The sequence below is a fragment of the Pseudopodoces humilis genome, chromosome 1 (assembly GCF_049639895.1).
Source record: "Pseudopodoces humilis isolate 2021_Gansu_Grassland_sample_001 chromosome 1, ASM4963989v1, whole genome shotgun sequence".
Classification (NCBI taxonomy): Eukaryota; Metazoa; Chordata; class Aves; order Passeriformes; family Paridae; genus Pseudopodoces; species Pseudopodoces humilis.
In genome coordinates, this window is record NC_142200.1 from 50,140,997 (window position 1) to 50,165,736 (window position 24,740).

At 37.2% G+C, this 24,740-nt stretch overlaps 1 protein-coding gene across 12 annotated transcripts in view; it reads left to right on the forward strand.

Moving 5' to 3' along the window:
* The window catches only part of PTPRM (protein tyrosine phosphatase receptor type M), a 442,950-nt gene that overhangs the window by 230,113 nt on the left and 188,097 nt on the right, over nt 1-24,740 (forward strand). For all 12 annotated transcript variants that reach the window (XM_088050998.1, XM_088051003.1, XM_088051039.1 and 9 more), the window contains 3 exons: nt 2,870-2,979; nt 5,286-5,487; nt 9,173-9,275. In XM_088050998.1, coding sequence (XP_087907124.1) covers nt 2,870-2,979; nt 5,286-5,487; nt 9,173-9,275 — 415 coding nt within the window. The remainder of the gene's footprint in view (nt 1-2,869; nt 2,980-5,285; nt 5,488-9,172; nt 9,276-24,740) is intronic.

Here is a 24,740-nt window from a genome sequence, read left to right on the forward strand (position 1 = left end):
TGAAGAATCTTCAGGTGATTGTCAGCAGTATCCTTATGGAAGCTCCTCTACTGGGTGGTGTGCTCTGCACTAAATATTTCCTCTTGATTGGCAGTTTCAGTTTCTCTGTCTTTGGCTTTCTAACCACTGGACACTGTTGCTAATTCAGACACTATATTCCTTATACAGACATTGAAATACATAGTTATTCTCTTCCTTTTATTAATTTTCCACTCATATGGGGTTTTCAGATCTTTTTTTAAAACTCATTCTATTTTGATGAATAATAAATAATAAATAATAAATCATGTAATTAGCTGAAGTCTTTTTTGAGGCAGAGACAGCAGAATTGGGCAATGTATCTCTGGAATGCTCTAGTAATATTTTATGAAAATTGTTATACTGTCCTCTCAAGTCTTCTCTGATATTGTTTTGATTACACATGCAGAGAGTTTACTGAAGCTCTATTAGCTACAATACCAAAATGTGACTTCCTTGTTGAATTGGTCATGCACCAGGAATCAGTTTCACCTTTAGAATACTCTGTGCTGCTATATAGCCCCTTACAAGTGTACCTTAGTTTTTTGACCTTGTTTTTGGTTCTTTCAAATGCATACAGTCCAAAGGAAACTCGTCAAATGACTTGGCATTGCTTTATGTAACAAATCTGTCCTCCTTCCATTTTAATCGTCTGAAATCTAAACACAAATGGATTTATATTTTCTTCCAGATCAATGATAGATTTCCTTAAAACATGATGGAAATATTTCTAGTAAAAACTTCAGCAATGATGAGCTTCTTTTATAATAAATACTTGAAGTCTGTCATTTAAGCCTATTAAATTATTTAATGCATGCTGTATTGGTTTTATGTAGTACTAATTTCTAATCAAAATATATGAGGGAATAAATTAAACAATTTAGGAATATGCAGTTACTAATGCAGCTTATTCAGCAAAGCATAGCTAACAGAAAAATGTTTAATTAGAATTAATTGTTCTGTCATGCTCTAAATTTAATCCAGTCCAATTGTAGGATGACAACACTAAAGAGCTTATTGTTGTCTGGGATGTCTTTTTTGTTTTATCTAAAATGTCTACTTCCTGTCCCTCTTGAATTTCATGTTATTTCAGGACCTATTAAAAACCAGTGTCAGTGTCTGAGAGAATACCTTGAAAAAAATTATACCTTTTTAGTGTAGAGTACACATTCAGTGAAGTATATAAGTCTGAGTATAAAACAGAAGAGTATACTGAACCAAACAATCATCATAATTTTTCAAGTCACACGATTTTGTTGGTTGCAAGGGACTTCCAGAGCTCATTTAGTCCAACCTTCTGCTCACAGAAGATCAAGTGATAGCAGATTGCTCAAGGCCTTGTTCAGCTGAGTTTGAGTACATCTCTAGGTGACCTCTGCCAGTGTTTGAACCACCCCTGTATGTCACAACTGCTCAGAGTTCATGGCCTTCAGATAACTTGAGAGGTTACCACAGTGCTTTGCTCTACTTCCAGCTTACTTACACTATATTTTATTCCTCTTCCTTTACACATAAATCATTAATCTCAAAATTCCAAATGAGTTTTGCCAGTTCTCTCCTACCTGGAAACAAGGTTTAGTGCCCAGAATTAAGGTTTCCCTAAAGCTGTCATTTTACTGGTGCACACAGGACTGGTAAGCCAGTTCAGAACCTGTATCCTTGGAGCTTCCACTTGGTAGAGGAAGGAGCTCTCTGGAGAGCTATGGAGAGATGATTAAAAAGCCTTAAACCTTGTAAACTCCCACAGCAACAGCATGGAACAGTAGGAGAAGGAAGTTCTGTACCAGAAGTGCCAACAGGAAGGAGTCACTAAATGTCTTGCTTGCAGATTTTTCTATTCCTTATCCATTCGAGCAAATCTCAGGAAGGGGTTTGAGAAGTTATTTCAACCACTCCAGCAAGTCACTTCCACCTTCTTTCTGTGGCAAATAGAAGATGTTATGTGTATCTTTCTATTGGATTTTCACGTGGAGTTTCTGTAAAAGTGCTGATGGGTAATGCCTTTTGCTTCACAACAGTCCTGTGTGCGCTTTTCTGGATTTTTTTTTTTTTTTTTGACATTACTTTGCCAGTGTTGTTACAAAAGAATCACAGATACATGCCCATGTCTCCTCTGAAAATTGCATTGTCTGGGGATAAGGCAATGGTTGCAGAACAAATGGCAAACACAAGTAGATACCTGAGAGCAGCTTGCATACCTTTAATCAGAACCTTCTGATATCCCTGACTCTTCACAGGTCTTTCTCCCACATTAAGACTTCAAGAAAAATTAATAATGTCAGATTTTTACTTTGACTGTTTCACATTTTTTATGTCCATTGTGTTGTAGGTTTTCAGGCCTACTGTCAGTGAGTGTTGTTGTTCAATGCAATATGTAGCTCATCTTTCCAAGATAACTTTTCTACTTCTGTCTTCTGGAAGTATACCTTGTTATTTCAATGCTTGTCCGTTTTTGTATATGAATGTTTAATATGTTTTCCCCTTTGGGAAGTAACACTGTTGGTAAGTAGATATCACAAGTAGATTTTACTTGCAAAAATTCCTATTTGAGATACCACCTAGTTCCTTAAAAAAAAGCTGATTTGTCCTTTTTTTTAATTATCAGTAGAGGTTACAGGAAATGTGTGATGCTCACTAATTTGTTCTCACACTGAAGGTGATGCATAATGGCACTGTCTTGTTAAATAAATCGTTCTCCTCCTGAGCTACCCTGGCCTTTGCTTCAGTCTTTGGGGAAATTATGGTGGGATGCTTTTCATGCCTCAGCAGTACAAGAATTTAAATAGAGTGTGTCCTTCTGAGATTTTTCTTAAAACCACTTTTTTTTTTTTTTTTTTTTTAAATCTGTTAGTCCCTAGTGCTGTGCCGCTTGAATCCATTCAAGGGAGTACCTTTGAAGAGAAGATTTTTCTTCAGTGGAGAGAGCCAGCGCAAACATATGGTGTGATTACTTTGTATGAGGTATCTAGAAATCTGCCACGTTTTATGTCTAGTTTTGATTTTCCAAAGTGCATAATCATAAAAAAAAATAGTATGTTCTCACAGTTCATGTGAAATTAACTTCATTTTAAAAACAGTAGCCATTTAAAAGTAAATATAATTTAGGAGTGGATTATGCAGGACCCAGCATGTCCTTAAGCTGCCAATTTTAAGAAACCCGCTATATCTAGAACCAATAGCATTCCATCTATTACTCTAGATCAAATATTTTAAAGATTGAAAGACAGATCTTAGCAAAATTCTTAAAAAATAAGAGACATAAGACAGTGGTTACAGCCAACGTCACATTTAGATAGGCTTCATTATAGAAAGCCTATTGTAACAGAAACAAGCAGGCATAATTTTAAAAAATCTAGCTTTTTTAAAATGCAAATTCAACAAAATTGTATGTTGTTAGATGTCTAAAAATCACTGCTTTTTCTCATGTGGAAGCTCTGCCTGAATACCTCTTAGAAAAATTGACAAAAGACTGCGCAGATTAAGCTGTCAGACAGTAATCACTGTTAAGCTTCTTACCTGACCTTACTACAAAATTGGTATTGAAATGCTTTGTTTAAAAAAACCCACCTAAATGAGATACAGTGTAAAAGAAAAGTTAAATTGAATGGTAACCTATTGATACTGTTTTGAAAACTACTTTATTGTAAGAGGATAAAATGTTATGAAAAAGTATGAATTGATTTTTGTAAAGCTAACAACTTTATAGCTACCACGACAGTTGTCTGTATTCAGTGATCAGAATGTTTTAGTTAAGTGTTAATGTTGTTACTGTTGCTAGATTTATGTACATAGAAACACACGGTGGTGCATCCCATTTCTACTTAGGAACATGCCTGTATGTCTCATTCCATTGCTGAGTACGCTCACTGTATCCGGGCAGTTCATCCTTAAATGTACGCACACATAACTCCATCAGCTGTATTGAGATAGGGAGATTGATGTGAGCAGTATGTTACCTTGATTTCCTTATTGATAAATGTTCAGACAGTTGGTGGTTTAATCTTCTGTCATCTGTTAGAAGTAGAAGGGTTAGTTGGGTGCTTTTTAAGGTCAGCTTTTTAAGTTTAACTGAACTTGAGTTCAGTTTATGGATGTGGATTTGTAGAGGATATGCCTATATCTGCTGTAATAAGGTCAGGGTTTATCTGAATAGTATGAAGGTTTTTATTACTAATTTTCAGCACTTCATTGATGTTACGTTAGATGGCTCATATAAAAATCAATTTTCATTAGGTCAGAGGTTTTAGGAAATTGCAAGTGTTTAAGGTGTGTAACACTGACACTTGGAGGTGTCTATTTGCTGTATTATGGGTCTTCTTAATTAAAATTATATTGAATAAGTATGGCAAAAAGAATGTCTATTATCACTTTATATAATAAGGGGTTTGGAATTATTCACATGAAAATGAAACTTTAAAAGCAAAAAGGAGGGGTGAATAATTTTTACTTTCCTAATTTTTTAACGGCTTTCATATTTTTAAATGGCGTCCATATTTTTAAATTCTCATTACAGTGCATAGAAATCAGTAATTAATAGAAGAAGTCTGGATCAAGTTTTACTGTGAACTTACATTAACATTTCTAATGAAAACTAAAAATACTGTTTGAATTAAGGAAGGAACTGGGGATACAATATACACTCTGCATATATTACTTAACATTTATCTCTTCTTCCCTCCAAATGAGAATCTGACCTAGGTACAATATAATAACCTGAAAAAATCCAAATTAGCAATTGTAATAGCTAAGCTTCAGACTAAAATAGAAGCGTTACCCAATTTCTGAAAAGTTTGCCTTAAGCTGCCCTTGTCATCTTTTACAGATAACCTTATTCAGGGTAAAGTGTAATTATAGTAAAGTCAGCTGGAACTGGGGGGGCCTATACCCCCTCTTGGTCACTTCTCTGTTTTTACCTGTTTGCTTTGGTTTTGTTACTCGTGCTGATCAAAACCAACATTAAGATGAATTCAAAATGTGACACTGTTAAATCCAGCATCTTGAAGGAATTAATGCAAGCCTGAACCCATCCTTTAGAGTTGTAATCTAGCTGCCTCTAAGTCTCTGTATCTGTAAAAGTAATAACTCATACGAGTTACGACTCAGTTCCTGTGCCCCTTTGCGGGATTTGGGATTTGAAGAGTATAGGAGAGTAAGATAACTTATCATAAAATGTCTGACAGCGCATACATCAGGAGGGTTTACTGGATAAAGATGCAATCTCTGTCCATCTGCTCAAGGCAGTTTATAACTTTCTTATTCTTTTGCAGATCACCTACAAAGCAGTCAGTTCTTTTGACCCAGAAATAGATTTATCCAATCAAAGTGGACGAGTCTCAAAGCTAGGAAATGAAACGCACTATCTCTTTTTTGGACTGTATCCTGGCACCACCTACTCTTTTACCATCAGAGCCAGCACAGCTAAAGGCTTCGGACCTCCAATAACAAATCAGTTCACTACTAAAATATCAGGTACTTGATCAAAGAATCTGATTTTCTTATGATAATGAGTTAGGTAATTCTTTTGTTGTTTACTTCTTTAGAATTTATCAAGCAGCAAATTGAAAAAGGGAAGAACGCGTTCATCCTCGAAGATGTCAAAGTGACATATATTACCATATCTGAAGAACTTCCAAGTGCTTAAATATTAGCTAGTATTTTGAAATTCCTGTTCACAGCTGTAACATATCACTCAAGAATCCCCTGTGAATTATGTGTTTGCAGCCAGTGCCAGCTGCAGTTGCAACATTTAGCATAGGGTTTTTTTGGACCTGAAGATGAGGGGTTCGTTCAGAGCTTAGTCAGCCTTGACATGATTCTAAATTAGAACAGTAACAGTGCTGGAAAATCTCTTTAATGAGCCATGAACAATTGAGAGTAGAGCAGAGATGCTGTACGTCTAGAGCTCACTTAGAAACTGTAGTTAGCTGCCAGGCTGCCTGTGTGCCTAACAGGCATGGGGACTGAAATGGGTATGAAAGTGTATCAGACAAGAACGTCAGGACTAGTGGTTTTCAAATAACAGCAGCATGACTCTGTCACTTCTGCAGATCCTTGACCAATATTTCAAGCCCTCCCTTGAGGCAGGGAACACTTCATTGAGGGGATGGAATATTATTGCATCCTCCAAAATTCTTACGTAATTCATGACAAAATGTTTTCAAAGTTGCGGTTGAAATCCCTTTATTCTTCGCTTCTCTACAGTCTGCTTCAGAATTAAACTGGGAGTTCAGTAATAAACTGGCCCCTTGATAAAATTTATAGAAAATTACCTTACACATTTGTGGTCAACTGGGCTTTCCAGAAAGCATTTGGGTACAAAATCTTCTTTTTCTTTAACTCTCATTCTGTGTACTTCTTCCCCATTCCTCATTTTCTGTCCTCACTGGAATGAATAAAACTGACAAGTGTTTATCAGAAATAAAATAATCTCTCCTATCTTATTATAGGAAAGGACAGTTAATGCAAGGTGGAATTTATTGCCAGCACAGCTGTTTGTAGAGAAACAAAAATTTTGTTGCTGATTTTCAAGTTAGACAATTAACTCTGTGTGGAACGTGAAACATAATTAACACTGATCAGTAAAGTTGGAGTTTGTTTGCCATCTCCTTTCAAATACTGAACAGAAATTTTCTCTGTCAAAAATCAATTTCTGACACAGCAAAACTTTTTATGAGTTAGGGTGATGAGACCACCCCTTATTAGAATGAGGAATGGGGACTACTGAGTATGGATGAGAATCTGGACATTTGGGAATAGTAGTGGATCTTAAATTGTTTTTTTCTAAAATGATATGCCACCAACAAAAACTCCCCAGTGGGAACAGGCACTGCAGGAGTGCTTGAGAGTGAGGCCAACCTCCAAGTCTTCATGTGGCAAGGTTCTGCAGACTGTCTTGTCTGCACCCCACTCTCTCATTGCTTCCTTAGTTACTGTACTAACAAGAAGTGTTTATGCCTTGTCCATGGGTAGTTGAAACCAATTGCTGATGAATTTAAAATGGAAACAAAACGTGTGTATTTTTTAATATAATTAAAAAGTCCTGACTGGTATTTTAGTTGTTGAATATGAAACCCTCTTTGCAGTGCTGTTGGCTGTGATCTAATTCTCTCACTGGAAAGCTTTGAGGCTCTTTCATGTGGCCAGTGCTCTCCGTTTTGGACAGATGTGAGACAGAACTCCTGAACATTTCTGGATGAAAGGTTTCACTGTTTTTAGAATAGATTAGGTGCAATTTGGCCAGTTTTTGCATTTTACTCTAATTCTGGACTGCATTTTTTTCTGAATAAAAATTTCTAAATTTCCTGTCACGTCTTTTGAATAGTGCTCTTATGTATTGGAAATAGTTGTTGTATTTTATTTTACGATTACATGACAATTTCCTGTTTTCTCTGTTTATTAATAAGTTCCTTCTTTAGATGTAGGTAGTGTGGAGGAGGAAGAGTCCTAATGTAGACAAGGGAAACTGGAGAAAAGAAAAAATAGCCAGGACTAAAGGTTATGATTGGAAGAGCCACAACTCGTATCTGGAACAGAAAACCAGTTTTGGTCTTTGTAGGGACACTTAAATTAGTAAAGAGACCAAGTAAGGACTTAGGAGTCATAAATTAAGAAAATCAAAAGACTTGCTAAGATGTGGGCAGGAGGAAAAGGACAAGAAAGGAGAGAGTACTCAAAAAATGTTCATAGTTCATACAGCTTTTTGAAGATACAGTTCTTGTCCATTCTTCTTTTCAGGATGGTCAGGTTGACAATGGGGCATTATATAAACAAATTCTGAATCTTCAAAACTGCAAAGTGTGCCTGAACCTTTAAAGCAGTGTGTGGCAGTATGACTTAGGTGGTATCCAAATTACTTAAAATTATTAGTCTAAATATAACAGAGTAACACCCTCTCAACATACAAAAGATGGAGGTTTTGAAGATTTTTTTTTTATTTGTGAAACATTTCAAAACTGGTTAATAACAATGCAAAGCAATGAAGATTTTAATGTTTTCACAGCAAATGAGGAATTGTGGAGTACAGTGCAATTCTTAAATCAATCCTTACTTGGATAGGTAGGGCGCTATGGATTAAGAGAGAGAAATTAATTTACCTCTTAAGTTGATGCAGATACTACTGGAAAAATGTAAATGGTTGAAAAATACACTTGAAAATAATTTGCTAGAGGTTGATACTATCTCTATGTGGAGCATAATACATTTTGTTGATATGTATCACACAAAGTATCCAGTAAGATGAAACTAAATGAATTGAGAAGAACTAAATGAATCTTTGGAAGAATCTTCTAAGGAAGAGGTCTTCTTCCCACTAAATGTGTTTTCCCTTTCAAGTGGGAATTAATTTAGGGAAGTTAATTGCCCTGCATTATTCTTGCAGTCAGAAGAGACTATTGCAATGACCACTTTTTGCTTCTCTAACCTTTAAATCTGTTAATTGTTCAGCACCATTAACAAGTGAACAATAAGGATACGGTGGCCTGTCAAATAACCAATTAACTGAGTAGCCTTCCCTCCAATGTAATGATACAAATGTGAGTAGATGATAGCAGTGAAGAAACAAGAGTAAAAGGCAATAACTGAGGCATCATTTGTTTTAATCACAACTGTAAATCTTTAATGAAGATACAGTTTGCAACAGTGCTGGGTGGGGCTTCAGACTAAGATAAACTCTTGTCTTGGTGGACAATAGACCCAGGACACTTACAGTCCTAGTTAAAATTCCAGGAAAAACAAACTATGAGAGTGCATCCTGATACAGCTGTCATACTGAGAAAGCTGGGCTTAGTTTCAAAAACAAGTCACTTCAGCATACACATTTGCAGATGCTGTTCTTAAGATAACTTTTCATTTCCAAGTCATGGATTCTCAATAGTTTCTGCAAACTTACTCCCACTAGTATCTGTTTCCTGTCTTGAAATTGGCAGTGAGATGGTATTTCTTTATTTGGTATTTGTTGTTTTGGTTTTTTTTTCCCCTGAAGTTATTCAACACTCGTCTCACGCTTGCATTGTAACAGAAAACACCTTAGACTTGCAGTATGTTCCTTGTATTTGAAGAAGCATTTAAAATTGCATATTAAAATAAAGATACAGCTCTTGAAAGAAGAAATACAAGAATAATGATTTTATTTTCCTCTTTTCTTTTCTTTTTCTAGCACCCTCTATGCCACCATATGAACTTGAAACACCTTTGAATCAAACTGACAGCACTGTGACAGTCTTGCTGAAACCTGCACAGAGCAGAGGCGCTCCTGTCAGGTACTGGGGGAAAAATTCTTTATGAAATTAAAAACCAAATTGATTGATTTCTTGAGCATATTTTCTGGGGATTTTCTATACAGCAATCAGTGTCTAAATTCATGTCTGTATTAGTTCTAATTAAATTAAATAACTGAAGAAAATGAAAGTGCTTTGATGTTGAGTGTTCCTGTATTGTTTAAAGGATTTGATCCAGATGCAAGTGGCTTGTTCTTTGAAGATAAGGAACAAAGCCATAGTTCTGTTGTGTGGGTGGCTTCTTTAAGGTAATTGCTTACTGCGGTGTTATAAGTTCAAGGGCATATCACATTTTTTATGCTGAGCTACTGTCTTTAATATTCAGTTTTCTTGTTTACTTCACAGATTTAAGGTAGTCAACTCTTAGTAAGTTAGCCAATTTAAACAGTGTGTACTGTAGCATTCATAAAGTATTTACATTATTTGACCACAATAGCAGAAATTACAATTTTAAAAAGCAACCTTTAAAACCAGTGTCTTGAATTCTTTAGTGTTATATAGTATCCATTAATGAATTTCCAGTTTTCAGAGGTTTATCTTCCTGCCAAAGACATGGTACTGTGTAAGTTCTTCATGATTAGAATAAAGGATGCCTGATTTTCAGTGAGGAAGACAGAGAAGTTGTTAGATTATTCTACATGAGAACCAATAATGAGCTCAATACTCTGAATAAACAAAATGGAAGATAAGAGAAAGAGAGATTCTTCACAGCTATTAGGATGTTTTTCCTTTTGGGTAATTGTGTATCCTCCTTAATTCTTCCATTACTGTAGGAAGAGTTTCCATCTATACTGAGTGGCTATCATATATTTTCATTCTGATGCTGAAGTTTTTGATAATTTCTGTTCATCTGGGAAATCCAGATCTGTCACGCTTGTATATGCATGAATGAAAATAAACGTTCTTCGGGTTTCTTCAGAATATCCATACAATTCATATAATTAGGAGCTTTTACTGTTACTTAGATATATTATATGTACATAGGTCTGTGTTTTGAAAATGCTGTTCAGTTGTTCATTCAGGCACCTGTTTAAAAAGAAAATGTAGCACATCACAGGAGTTTGAACCACCCGAGGAAAAAAGCAGCAAATATTAGAGCACATTTAATGAAACTGATTGAGCAGGTTAGATTAGAAACAGAATTATTTGATATTTGTCTGACTTTATCTCACAAAGCTCTAGTGCAGTCCTTCTGAATTCATGCATCTGGATGAAAATGGTACAAGTTGAAGTCATTGTTTAAACATTAACGTATTAGGCTATTAATAAAAAAATGGTTTCATTCTTTTTATCTACATTGTGAACTAAAGATGATTGGCTCTCGTGGCAGTAGTGACATATCAGAAACTTCACTGACAATAGAAGGGATCTCGTTAGGAGATGAAAGTGTGCCAAATAAGTGGATGAATGGTTAATAGGAGGAGAGATTTAAAGTGACATGAAGCTGTAGAACTGACAGTTGAGCACACAGCAGCAAATTTACCGAGGTCCTTTGCAACAGGTCTTAAAATAAAATGAAGGCTGACTGCAAACTTAGAGTGTAAATGCTGAGTGAAGCAGAGTGAAAATGAAAGTAAGAATTTCTTAATACTTCTAGCATTTTATAGTACATTCCACTCCCAAGCACACTGCTTGAAAAACACATCCTGCATATAAAATCTATATTTTATCATCTTAATCTGTATTCATTGGGTGTTAAAAGTTTAGTCATACTTCGTTTATCCACACTACAATAGGCAAAATGCCCTGTCTATTGATTCTGCTACAGCTACCGACTTGGTTAATGCAGATATTTGAAACTGCACTAAACTTGCAGTGTAAATGACTGTTGTTTTATTGATCAATGCATCACAACCATGAAAGATTCCTGAGATTCCAACCATCTTCAGTTCCTGAGATGGAAAAGGAGAGCACAAATTCTGCCATTCACGTCAACAAAACTGATACCTGAGGTCATTCTGAAGTCCAGCCTTTTTTCCTGTGATTAAATTATTTTTCTCTTCTTAAATTAAAAAAATCCTGTTATTTTATGCCACTTAGAGTCTGCACACAACTAGCACAACATCAGAGGAAAGAAGGTGTAATGCTGATTGCTTAAATGTTGATTCAAAAAACAGACTTTATAGAAATGTTCAGAAAGCTCTGTTTACAATGATAAAACACACAATAATCATGAAGGCCAAATGGCATTCCAGGGTGTTTTAGAATTCATAAGACTGGACATGATTGAAGTGCATTTTTTTTGATTTTTAATACAACAAATACTGCTTGCGTTGTCTCCAGTTTCAGGCCCAGCATGTTTTATGGCTGTTGCTGTCTTTGTTTCAAGGAGATTATTTTGGAATTATGTATGTTTTAAGTAGTAATGCATTCAGTAATGATGAATGTATGCACTTCTTTAACAGCTGGCTAAGCTATTTTGAGTTTTAGAATGATTGTAATTTGCAAAGCTTACATGAAACAAAAAATGTTTAATTTAAGATGATCCCTTTGTGGAAATTGTGTAATATAGGTCTTACTGCAGATATTCTCTTTTTTCAGACATTTGAATTTAAGAGTCGGTAAAGTTTTGAAGAATTTGCATAAAAAGCATACAAATGCAAATATTTTTTCTGTGAGGGCTCTTCAACATCTGTTTGCGGGGGACTCACTCTTCCCAGGCAATACCATTTGTACATTTTACTTCTCCAGGGCAAGTTAACCTAAAGTTTAGAAGACTCTGGGGCCAAATTTTCTGCAAATATGTAAGTTGGTCAGTGCCATATACTCAACCAAGGAATGCTAATTTACTGCAAAGATCTGGCTCACACACAGGAATGAAGACTGTAATGCTTGGTTACTGCACACATTTACTGCTATTTATATATTCATCTATGTTAGAAAGAACTTTAGATTGTTTGTCACATTGCATTGTAAAAGGTTCTTGTGACCTCCTCTGAAAAAAGTTGTCCTGGAAGGTTTTAGCTTCAGCAGGAGAACGAAGTTTTCTTTGTTGCACCTATTTCTATTCAGTCTTGCCGTGATAAAGGTCGAGTGTTTCCACTTCTTTTATCTGTTTACGTAAGCAGCAAAATGTTGTCCCCGTAACACCCTCTTCCTGCTATTCTGTGCCACATCCTCAAAAAGCTTTAGTAGTAAACATCCCAAAGGTTTTGGCTCAGATAACACTGGAACTACCTGGTGGTAGCAAGTCTGTGTGGGGAGCAGACTTGGGAAAGGAGCAAAATGGATAAGAAAGAAGGTGAGACCATCCTGGTTCTACTCTGTGTAATGATCTGCTTTTCATACTACATTTTTACAGAGTTTGGCTCAGCTGGGTTTGCCCCATTAAACTCTTCGGGACAGTTAATTGCCCATTGAGCCTACCTTTCTACTCTTACAGACACCACAGGCATTTGGTACTTTCCTTTTCCAGTCAGAAATGAAAGAACAGGATGACCAAATGTGTCAGCTAAGCAAATCCCTGTGGAGGCAATACTTGGCATTAGGGAAGCCAAAGTACTTCCTGCTCTGAGTACGTGGGATCAGTCCAGCAGCATCTGGGGCTGCAAAGCCCAGACAGGATGAGAGGGAGAGAATTACAGCAATTGCCAGGTAGTATAATTTAAAAGGATCATAAAGAAAACATGCAGAAGGAAGCAAATAAGCTTTGAATTATGTGAGTTGAAAGCCAAGTGTTCTAGAGTGAAGGCAATCTGTGTACTCTCCATGCATGCCCTTTATCACCTGCGTGCCCAACTTCATCCATAAATAAGAACTTGCATAAATAAGAACTCTACTAGGAAAATAAACATCTCTACTTGAAGTGCTTAATTTTGAAACATACTTTTTAATCTCTCTTAATACCTTGAAGAAGTAGCATTTATTATACTTCAAAAGGCCATAATAAGATAATAAGTATTTTGCACTACAACTGGAAATTACTGTAGAAATTTCAAACGACATGTTATCTAAAGTGATAAGCACTCCTTTCTACTACCTCATCAGAGGGACACATGAGATTGCCTAAATTTCACAGAAGTGTACATTTCTTTTTGGCTTATCCAGACTTTTAAAGGCACCATGTAAATACTTGGTTCATTGTCACAGCTGGAATGAAGGTTATCTGCACACGGTCCCTGGCATAGGAACAGCGTGATTCACAGGAGATCGAAATGGTGTAAAGGAACTTTTGTCAACCCAAGTTTAAGGAGTACTTAATTCTGTATGTGGCTTAGCCATTTCAACAGCGCTGAGTGTAATCATTTTTAAATGAATGACAGAGGGCACCTGATTCCTACCCACTGGCAGTAGAAGGATGGAGTGAGTTAATCTGAGGGGGTCACCTTGAAATGCAAAGACTGGTATGTAACGCAGCAGTTCCCCACAGAACCACCCCATTCTATGTGTGAAGCAGAGGTCACAGTTACCTTCCCATGCCTGCCACACACATTACAGGGCAGGAGGATTTGTCTTAGGGCCTCATCCTTTCCTTCAGCATGACCGGTGCTGTGAGGATCAGCCTTCCGCATGTCTGGCCATCGTCTCTGCTCTGTCGCTGTGTCTTCTCCCTTCCTTGTAGGCTGGCAGCAGGCAGTGTGCCACACAAGTTAGGTCATGCAGCACTGCCCATCCGCTTCCATATGAAGAAATGGGGTCATCCGAAGCCTGAGAGAGCTTTTTCAGGATTCTCCAATCTGACAGCATTCCAGAAAAGCCACTGCCTATCTTTATTCTTGAAATGTACAATCTTTACAAAAATCACTCACTTTGTCCGGAGTTCAGCAGATTTTGATTGTTTCACTGGCAATCAAGAAATCAAAAAAAAAACAAACAACCTAGCAAGCTAGGCAGGCTGTTTGGAAACATATGCAGATATCACTGGAACTCAGAAAGCAGCAGGGTTTCAAACACTCTAAATACAAAAGTTTCAGGATACTTTCCATTACTGCGAAAAGTCCATGGGACACTTGTATTGCTGTTGTGAGTATACTGTAGCCACAGATGTGGGCCTCAAAGTTACAATCCCCTTCCTGAAGTTTCTGATATCTCTGTCTGAGTTTCTCTGTTGCGTAGTGAGAACACATCATTAGTTACTGTGAGTGAATTATGAAGGCAGACATCATGAGTATAATTCTAAATTCAGGATATGTGAGCAAATGAGTTTTGAAATGGGAGAATGCCGATTGGTACAATAAGAGATGTTGGTGCTCTGTGTGGGCAAAACCATGGCAACAGCATATGCCAAAAAAGACATTGCAATATCTGCATTTTTAGCTATGTCCTCTCACAATTCTTGCCTTGCACATTATGTAATGCTAGCATGTTTTTGTAATTTCCTTCTATTCCCAGTGGCATAACATGGTAATACAGTAATGAGAAAAAAGAAAACCCTATGTAGACACAGCTGAGAAGTGTCAGAACTGTACGTTTACCAGCAGAATTTGGAAAGCTTCCCAATAAAAGGAAATGTGAACTCTGGCCTTTCTAAAGCTCACAGATAAAACAGTCTGGGTATTAGGTGTATTTATGATAAAGAAATGGGCATTTTGAAATAATGTAGCTCTACGTGTTTAAGTAACATTACTAACTCTCTAATATTCTTGAATGCCATGTTCAAAATAAAGACTTTCAAATTACTGTGAGACTACGGGATCTAAAGAGCGTGAAGGAAACTCTTTAATTTGCTTGCTACCAGCATCCTTTCTATTGCTTAAGGGTCTGTAAACATAAAGGCCTGAATTGTGTGCTGTAGGGTCAGCTCTTTGCAAATCATAGTTTTACAACCTGTAAGGGCCAGTAAAGTTGTTTGAGGATGTCTGTGGTAGAGAAGGGATTGGGTTTTATTAATGCCCATAATTGTCACTTCTTTATAGCAACAAGTAAAATTATTTACAGCAGAAGGGTCAATTTCTGTTTCATTGAGGGAACGGTACGGTAATTGCTTGTGGTATAAAAACGCTGTAATTCTTTTTTGTTATGCAGTAGAACTTGTCCTTGGATTTTTTACTGCAGCTTGAACTAGAATTTATCGTACCTGTTGCCTGGACATGCATGGTGCAGCTTCACATGTCCTGTTAGCTGGTTCAGAAATTTCCGTGGTCCTTTTGCTGTGACTTCTCACATAGTCCCTGGGCAAAATGAGTATTGATTCTTGATTTATTCAAGTACTAATTTGTCTCACTGAGAACCCAGCATGTAATGACACCTGTCATTTAGCAATTAATAAAAATTAATCCATAATAAGTAAAGCAAGCTAGAGCAATTCAAGAATAAAAGAGAAAAAAAGATTATTCCATATCTCTGAAGAGTTTAATTTCAGTTTTATAACTCACTAATACTTTCTCACAGATTTTGGTTATAATTAACAACTTAAAAATTTGTTGCACTGTTAGGAGGCTCTGCTTTTTTTTTTCTTTAGCCTTCCTTCTACATGCTGGCCTTAAGTAGGATGCAGTGGAGATCATTTCTTTGCAAAATTCCTTATGATAGTCTTCTCTATATCGCTTACCTCTCATTCTGACAGCATGTTAGTCCAGTTCATCTACATCAGTTCTTTGTTAAGATCCTTCGAAGCACTGGATTTTTCCAATCTCCCTCATGAAAGCTGAAGTCCAGCAACAATTCAACCAGTGAATCATTAACTCTTGGAACTCACACCTGTTTTGCTGGCTCTGTATTGCCAACTTCAGTCAGAATTGATAAAACATGTTTTTCTTAAATCTACTTACTAAAATGAACAGCTCAGTCTCTAAGTATTCAAGGAATAGAATGGGGTCATAATTTTTCATGACCCCTTTGGGAGGGATGGCTACTCAGTGCTCAGATTAATGTACTTGAGCTCAGACTTCAGATGTGCATATTTACCAGTGAAATTTTTATGTCCAGTACCATTCTCTTTTGCTGAGGCCAACTGGCTAAAACCAGTCCGTATTCATACTGCAGAGCTCCCAGGCACTAGGATCCCCAAACTGCCATTTGGGAACAGGCCCTGATTCATGTCTGGGAATTTTGGGGAGAGTGGTAGCTGGCTGGTGCCACAGCCCTGCTGGGGACCTTTCCAGCAATTTAACAGCTTAGATAGCATAAAATTTCATAAATAGCTTAGATGGATTTTAAGCTGCTCAGTGTTAACAAGTCTGAGCCACCAATCTATTCTCAAGTATCATATGTTTCCAATAAAGCCACAGAAACCTCTGACTGGAAGTACATAGTTCTTGAAGCTCCTCTCAGGCAAACGAGACCTGAAGTCCATGTTCTTTTCTCATGGGACTTTTGGTGTGTTACAGTTTAGATGGACAGCATAAGGAGAGTCTCCATTTGATTAGACAGGTTTCATCATGTACACTCTCCTAGCTCTCCGATTTTTCTTGTATTTGTGTTTTCATGCAGCACCAGCCTCAGCAGACCACAGTAATGCTGTACAGATGTTTGGGGTGTGGGAGCAGTATGGTCAAAGTCTCTCATGTTGAAAGCAGTAGTTAACCCCAGCCTCTGATTTCTGCAAACCTGCTAGAGTTGTGAGGTTATTGTAGAAAAAGCTGGTATGAATGTCACATCTCTCCTGAGAGAGCTCAGACACTTGTATCTTAAGCAGATGTAGATCTATACAGTGAAAGCCCAAATAAGGTGTATTTTAGCTCTTTAAATGTAAGCACCTGCTTCTGTCTTAGTTTAGGAAGTTCCTCGGTTAGGGGCATTGATCATTCCGTAGAGACAGTGTGAGAGGTACAATCATTCCTTCATGTCAGAGTCACCCTCTGGAATTGTAGAGACATGTTTCTCCCACTGTGTTTCAGGGGCTCAGATGTCCTTCTGGGTGCTTGCCTTGAGAGAAGGAGGTGTTTCGTGTAGGGACCACAGTGAAGAAGTTACGAACATCACTGGGAATTACTGCACTGCATGATTTTTGAAGGAGCACTCAGTTTAACCAAACTCAAGTTCAAATGCAGAAAAATCAGAACACTCCTTGGAAGTGTAAGAAAGAGGTGCTGTTGCTCTGTGCTTACTGAAGTGTGCCAGGGATTTGTTTTCATTTTACTGTGTGCTGTGGAAGGATTGAAGGGGGAGTGTGTGGGCCAGCTACATTTCCCCAGGTGGTTGTTGGACCGGTTTATTTGGGGATGTACTTTGTGGAGATGTTTTAAAGTAATTTCCTGACAGTGTGCATCACAGTTATGTTAGTTTGTAGCCACAGTGCTGAGTGACCCATCCTAAATTCCTGTAAAACTGTGGTTAGGAGTTGTCAGGCATGCATAACCCATTGCTCTCTCTGGGAGCTTTCACTGTTGACCTTAATGTGCATTATGTATGTTCACTTCCCATATCCTTGTCAGTGTGAAATTACTGTAGCTTACCATCTTACCTCAGTTATTTTGTTTTTGCGAAGGTTTGAATCTTGACACTATTTTTCCTCTTAAATTCTAGATCCCAAAGTGAGTGTCCCAAGTGAAAAGTATGGTGTCACCTTTGGTCTTCATTCACCCATTTGACTAAACGAGCGCTCAAGTCAGGCTTGCAAGTTGTACTGCAAGCCCTGTCTGCTTGGCCCCTGGTAGTGCTGAGGCCTTGGCAATGTTGCACATCAATATTTCTGTTCCCTAGCTATGCCATATACTTTCTATTTTTTGTGATTCTCAAGATTCAGTTCCTTTTCTTTCATAAGTATTTAAATTAAATATGTAATTTTAAGTGGTTCTTAAGAGCTCTGAAACAGACTGTGATAGAAGTACATGGTCACTGTGCTGTATAGTGATGTACTGAATTATCAACTGAGAGGTGACTCAATGCCTGTTTCATTTATAGATCTAAAATATAAATATAACACATTTTAATCGATTTGACAGTAATCCTTCCTGAAGCATTGGGTTGGAACATTGCACAGAAAATACTGAATAGCCTTCAGGATGAGATGCAAAGTTGCCTTTTATGAGCTAATAAGAAGGATGCACATTGTAAGATAGAGGCTCATTTTTGGAAGTAACAGAGAAGAAAGTGTGTGTGGATGGCTTACACTATGACTATGAATCATCAAAACACAGCATGTCTGTGAAATAGGCAAATAGACTGTACTCAGCAGGTGTGGTTTCCAGAAAAGGTGACAAGCTCTGAGCACCACTGTACAAGACGCTGGCAGGAGCACATGTGAGCTCCTAGGCCTTGTTCTGATCTGCCAAGAAATACCAATGTACTGGTGCTACAGTAGTGAGTGTTTTGGCATAAATGATCATGGAAAACCTACGTTACATATGGAGGAACCAAGAGAATTCGACTTGTTTTTTAGCTAACCAATTAAGGCTAAGAGAAGAAATGGTTGTTTTCTAAAAATGCATCGGAGGGATAAACTTCAGAGAAGAAGGAGAGTAATTTTAGTTCAGAGAGCATGTATATAAACAGCTCAAATATAAATTCTCCAGGCAGTGGTGAATTGAAACAAGTGTATATATCTGTCAGAAAGGTGCTGCTAGTTAAAGTCACACAGCACTATGGCACCAAAAGTACATATTTCAGTGTTCTGTACATGACAACCCCCAGGAGAGCTTTTGTCAAGATTCTTACATGGATCGGAGTTGTCTGAGTGACAAGGAGCAAAAAGTCAGTGGGATTTTTTCTAATAATTTAGGTTGCAACACAGTTGTAATCAGTACCACTTTAATTGCATTTCCATACTGCCATTGACCTTAGGAATTTTTCTTCAGTATTGTGCATTTTGAGCAAGTTTGTATGAGCCCTTTATTCACTAACAAACACTAAGCAGCTGCATAAAAAAAATTCTGTTGCTAATACTTAAATGTACAGCAGGAGGACTGTGGTTTCCAGAACAAAGTAATTTGGGCCAATTCCTAACTCTCAGTATAAATTTTTGATTTAACTATTCTAAACCATTGAACCATTTGTTCTAAAGCATTTTGATCTCATATTTCAAGCAATCAAATAAATGCTTTTATTTGATACTAAGTAATGTTAAAGGAAAAGAAAAGGATAAAGAGGAGTGCTGCATGGAAAGAGGAAGAAAAGCTATAGATGCACTCCAAGTGAAACACTGTCATTCCCCACACTTGATGCTGAAGTAGTATTCATTTTGCTGAATATTAACATGTAAACTTCCTGTTATTCTGTTCATTTAAGTAGGAAAGGAAATCACTGGCATTTACAACAAGCATCATGACTCTAAAGCATTGCTAAGTAAAAGCTAATCTGCTCAACTGGATTACATTAAATGACACAAAGAAACATTAGAGTCACTTACTGGGCTCTACAGCTGAAAGCGGCAGCTCTTTAGTCAGGAGAAGTGTAAAAGCCTCAGCCTAAAGCAGCCTCAGAAAGTGGTAGGATAGATGTGTAAGGCATTATAAAAATGTCGAATTTAGGGAGAAAGCACCATGGGGAATTCAGATGAGGACAGATGAATTAACGGCATTCTCACATCCAGAGTTGAAGCTGTTTTCAAGATTAGCCTTGTAGGGTAGTAGAAGCACAAGGCCAAAATCTCATCTGTATTTAACAGTTGTGCTAATCCTGAACTGTGCAGAATCTTTTATCTACAGCCAGATTTCCTGTGGGAAGAGCTGCACAATGTCATGCTGCCAAGGTTTCTGTGCCACCTAATCCTACCAGAGTCATTCCCAGTGCAGGGAGGAGGAAGAGTTCTACCTTCACTGACAAAACAGAAGGTCAGCCTTGCATTTATCCACAGAAGTCCTGAAAACTGGGGACGATGCCACAAAAACTGACTTGTTTTCTGTCTGCCTGCATCATTTTGCACTGATTAAAGTGCCCTGCAGAGCTTTTTTGTAGGGAAGAAAGAATGAAAATGAGCACAGTAATCTCCGTTTCCAAATTGCTGGACTGGAACCCACTGCATTTAAGTTGTGAAAAGAGATGATAACATTGAGAGGCGAGAATTCTGTTGTGGTTATTTTTGCTGTGGTCCTGCTCTCCCACAGCAGAGCCAGCAGGAGAAAATGTGCCTGTGCCTTGGGTGCTTAAGTGATAGCACTTGATTCTGCAATTGCAGCTGAAGCAAAGGCATGTGCTGCTTCCCACCAATTTTCCCATGAAAACAAGGCATCTAGCAGGAGAAAATGGACAAATGAGACCACATCTTAAATGATTGTGGTGGATCTGTTTGAGCTAGTCTCTCCATGTTCCTCATTGAATCCCCTCACTGAATAGATTAAAAACTTCATATCCACTGTGAGTGCTTTAATGAGCAGTAAACAGTTTCCAAGCTTTGAATCAAAAAACCTGTTGAAATTGGCTTGTGTATTCAGTCAGCTGCCTCAGCAAATATTTTTCTTCCTGTGCTGTACACAAACCAGCAGATTGCAGAGCATCCTTGGATAAAGGGAGAAAATAAGCATTCTCCCTCTACTTATAAACTGCTAATTTTATTACATCTGTTTTCTTAATTCCCCAGCTCAATTCAGTTGTGAATTTCCAGTCCACAGATTTGTAGATATAGGATATATTTAGTGTTAACAGTGTTATTAATCCATTAGCTGATCTCCTGCTCTAAATCCTACTTCTTAATTTCTGTGTAATATCCAGGTTCCTTGATCAGTTTGCATGTACATATTAATTCAAATTCATAAATAAAAGCTGTGCAACTGGCCATAGTCATGCCCATGAACATCAGTGTATTTGCAGACTGTTCACACCTCATGGGCACTCTCCAGGGCATAGTTATATCATTACAGTAGTCTATTGTTTACTAGAAAACATTGAAGTAGAATATCACTTACTTGTAATTTTTATAGTCAGTTTATCTTAATAGAATTATTTTTTTAATTTATAAACCCCTGAAGATATTTCAGCACACATGCAGATCTTATTGCTGTGATTTGAAATCCAGGAGAGGTATGTTTTTCTTACCTTCTGCAAACTGCATTTTCTACAAATTTGTGGAGAACAGAATGAAAACCACTGCTCTAGGAGGCAGCATCACATATAATATGCATAAATTGGGAGTTGAATACAAGAGACTGAGGAAAAGTGTATATCTATTATTTATGTATGGATTTAGATCTGAGGGAATGTTACCATTCCTTAAGGAGATCACATAATTTCTCAAGGTATTTTTTTCACTGTTCTTCTAATTTAACTTTGTGTAGCTATTGATTTTCTTCATGGCTATTGAGGAAGAAATCTCTTGTTTGAAAGTGGCTGGATTTCTTTGAAAGTAGATATTACCAGGTCAGGTTCTTACATGAAGAAGGCTGCTGCTTTTTTGTGTAACTCCATTTCTTTTCATTCCTGTAGAGTATTTTATTGTATCAAATCCAGCTACCTTGAAGACTGTAGAATGAAAACAACAGAGTATTTATTTTAAAACAGATGCTTGAATCTCGGAATTATTTAGTGGAAATGACATAACATATTCATCCCATTTAGACTCAAAGAACTACAATTGCCTCTGTTGGGTGGGAATTGGCCTTCCTGTTTTCTTGAGAATCCCAAGTAAACTGCTCATTCAGACCTTGGTAGATCTATTTTCTACCTAATTTGTGAAGACAGGGTAACAGCATGGCATCATATTCTATAATAAGAAAAATACCCAGTCTGTTCCTTCTTTGCCTCCTCTTTGCCTCACATAGCAGGATGGAACCCAGGTGGAATCTGATGATTTGGGTGCCATCAACAACTTTGCTGGAGCTGTTGTAATGTGTTGTAATGAATCTTTGCATTCCAGTCATAAGCAATTTTCAAGCAGCTGTGAGCTGTCTTTGGGTATGAGAAAGTTAGGCATACACTTGCAGAAGTGATACTTCCGATTCTGATAAGATGGGCTTATGTGATCTTGCAGATTGTTGCATATTGGTTTGCGTGTGTTCAGACTCCTGGTATTTTCTTCTGTATCCTCCTCATTGATCTGTACTTCAGTACCATTGTGCATCAGCATTTTCTTCCTCTGTGACAGATTGAAAAGAAAGGAACAGCCAGCCCAGACATGGCTTTCCATTTAGAATATTTCCCTCAGATCCCCTCTAACTTTGTTCATTTTTAGACTAAATTATTTTAGACAGTTTTGCTTTCTTTAATTTATTTTAAACTGTGGCAAGACTTTACTCCTTTTCCATGCTTTCCTGTTGTTCCGTAAATTGGCCTTGGCAACCTGAAAATGGTGAGTTAAATGGTGTAATATTGCCTTATAAAAGCACTTTGCTTGTTGTTCCAAGATACTTTTATCTTGTGTTTATGAACTTACCATTTTTCTGTGTTCTTTTTAAAAAGAAATTAAGCAAAGAACATAAAGCTGATTAAGAAGCTTTGAAATGGTCTTTGGATTGTTTCAAGTATCATAAATGTAAATTCATTGAAAATCTCTTTTCTGGATTAATACCAAAATATATTGCCATAGTTTCAGCAAAATGTGTTGAATTTGAAAACAATGTTAATAGAGAACACAGTTCATCAGACAATGAGAATCTTATTTTATGATCTAATGGCACATTTTAGCCTGCAGTAATAGATAAGATTTCTTAGGTCTTATGATTTGCTACTGAGCATGGGATTTCAAGGTCATATTATTTGATTTGGACTAACTTTGAATCACAGTTGTGCTTGTTTGCAATCTGGTCACATTCTGTTAAGTCTTCGGTAATGCATCTGACTTCAGACTCAGGTAAATCAAACTGATGAAAAAAAATGTGTGTGTTAAGAAGTCTTAGAATAACTTACATTCTACTGCTGGTATTTTTTGAAAAAAAAACCAAACCAAACCAAGAAAGAGGCTTTCTAAGATGGCATAACCACATCTGAAGTTTGGTTCTGAGAAACTGGTAATTTGACAGAAGAATTCTAGAATAAATTGCTAATTCTTGCCGCCATATAAGGTGATCATTTTGCATACTATATATGATATCCAACCTTTCATTACAATTGCCGTGTCCTTGTGCTTCTTACAAATTTTTAATTACTAAATTATTGCAGTGACATCAAAGTAAAACTACTCAGATAAAGAAATCTTTAAATTAGTTAAGTAAAAAAAAAAATCAGCAGCAAAAGTCTTTCATCTTGACCTAATTTACTTGAAATTCTATGCCTGATGTGAAGATTAATAACAGGTGGCCTTTTAGGGAGCACTCAGCTTGAGTCTAATGTTCTAGTTGTTCTTTTATTATCCCAAACATCTATAACTAAAGGATTTTTTCACCGTGCCCTTTGTTCACAATATGGGACTGTAATTGAGTTCATATTTCTCACCCAACCTTTCAGCTGTAATTAATATTTTATTATATCAGATTTTATCACTAAATAGCCTAGCAGCAGGGTATTGAGCCACACACACACTCCCACACACACGTACACACACAAAAGCCATAGTGACTTATTGATGCCAAGCAAGTTCCATGTAATGAGTTATGGTTGAGAGAATACAAAATAAATTCATGGTACCCAGCTAATATTCCAAAGCAATTTAGAACTGATCTTATCTTGATCAAGCCAGGACAAAGAGAAATTAAAGTTACAAGACTGAAATATTCAGTGTTGTGTTATTAAATCAGACAAGTGGCATCTAACAAAAATGGTCTGTGCAAGACCAGCTATTAACTGTTTTCATTATTATATTTTATGAGCAAGACCAATTTAGGTCATACACTCTTTGTACTACGAGTTACACACTGTCCTCTGATCTCTGTTAAGCACAAACACCTCCACAGCATGACAAATGTAGAAATCTGAATATCTAAGTTGTTTTGCTATTTGTCCTTTAAACTGGAATAAACCGAAATGATTTCTTTGCACTGCACTCTGTACCAAGGGGGTGGTGGGTGTTACTCTAAGCTATTCTGATGGAAGTAAGATGTTTTTAATACAGACTTTTAAATATGGAAAAAGTCTTACCACATAAATATCTGTAAATATTGGAGAGAAATGTTTCATAAACCTAGATAACTTTGATGATCGGTGGTTTTCATTATAAAAACTTCCCACATAACTCGTGACTAGCTGGCATCCCTGCTCTCAGCAGGATTTTACACAGAAATCTCCCTCCCCCTCTACCTCTCCCTCTCCATCTCTCCCTTTTTTCCACTGCATCCCTCTTTCTCCCCACCTCTCTCTCAAGGTCTTCCTTCTTCCCTCAGTGCTTTGAATAGGTGATTACAGGAAGAAAGTACTCAAATTAAGAAAAGATCTCTAGCAGGATAGTATAGAACAAGCTCTGCACTTGAAATGGTTTGTTCATTGTTTGCTAACAGCAAAAATAGCCTCTTGAAATCTATACCTGCAACTTTCTTTTAAAATTAGTTTTAGTTGTTTGTACACAACGAAGTTGCTTAGAGAATGAGTAGGCCCTTCTTCCCCAAGGGAGAGCTCTGTTGCAAAGATGAAGAGGAGCTAAGCCTCCTCACGTGGTCAGGAGAGGAGCTGCAGTGTGTTTCTGGCTACAGAAAAGTGCAGCCTTGCTGTGGTTGGAAGGATGGCCTAGGAGATCAAGCCCTGGGGATCAGTGCAGATGAGAGC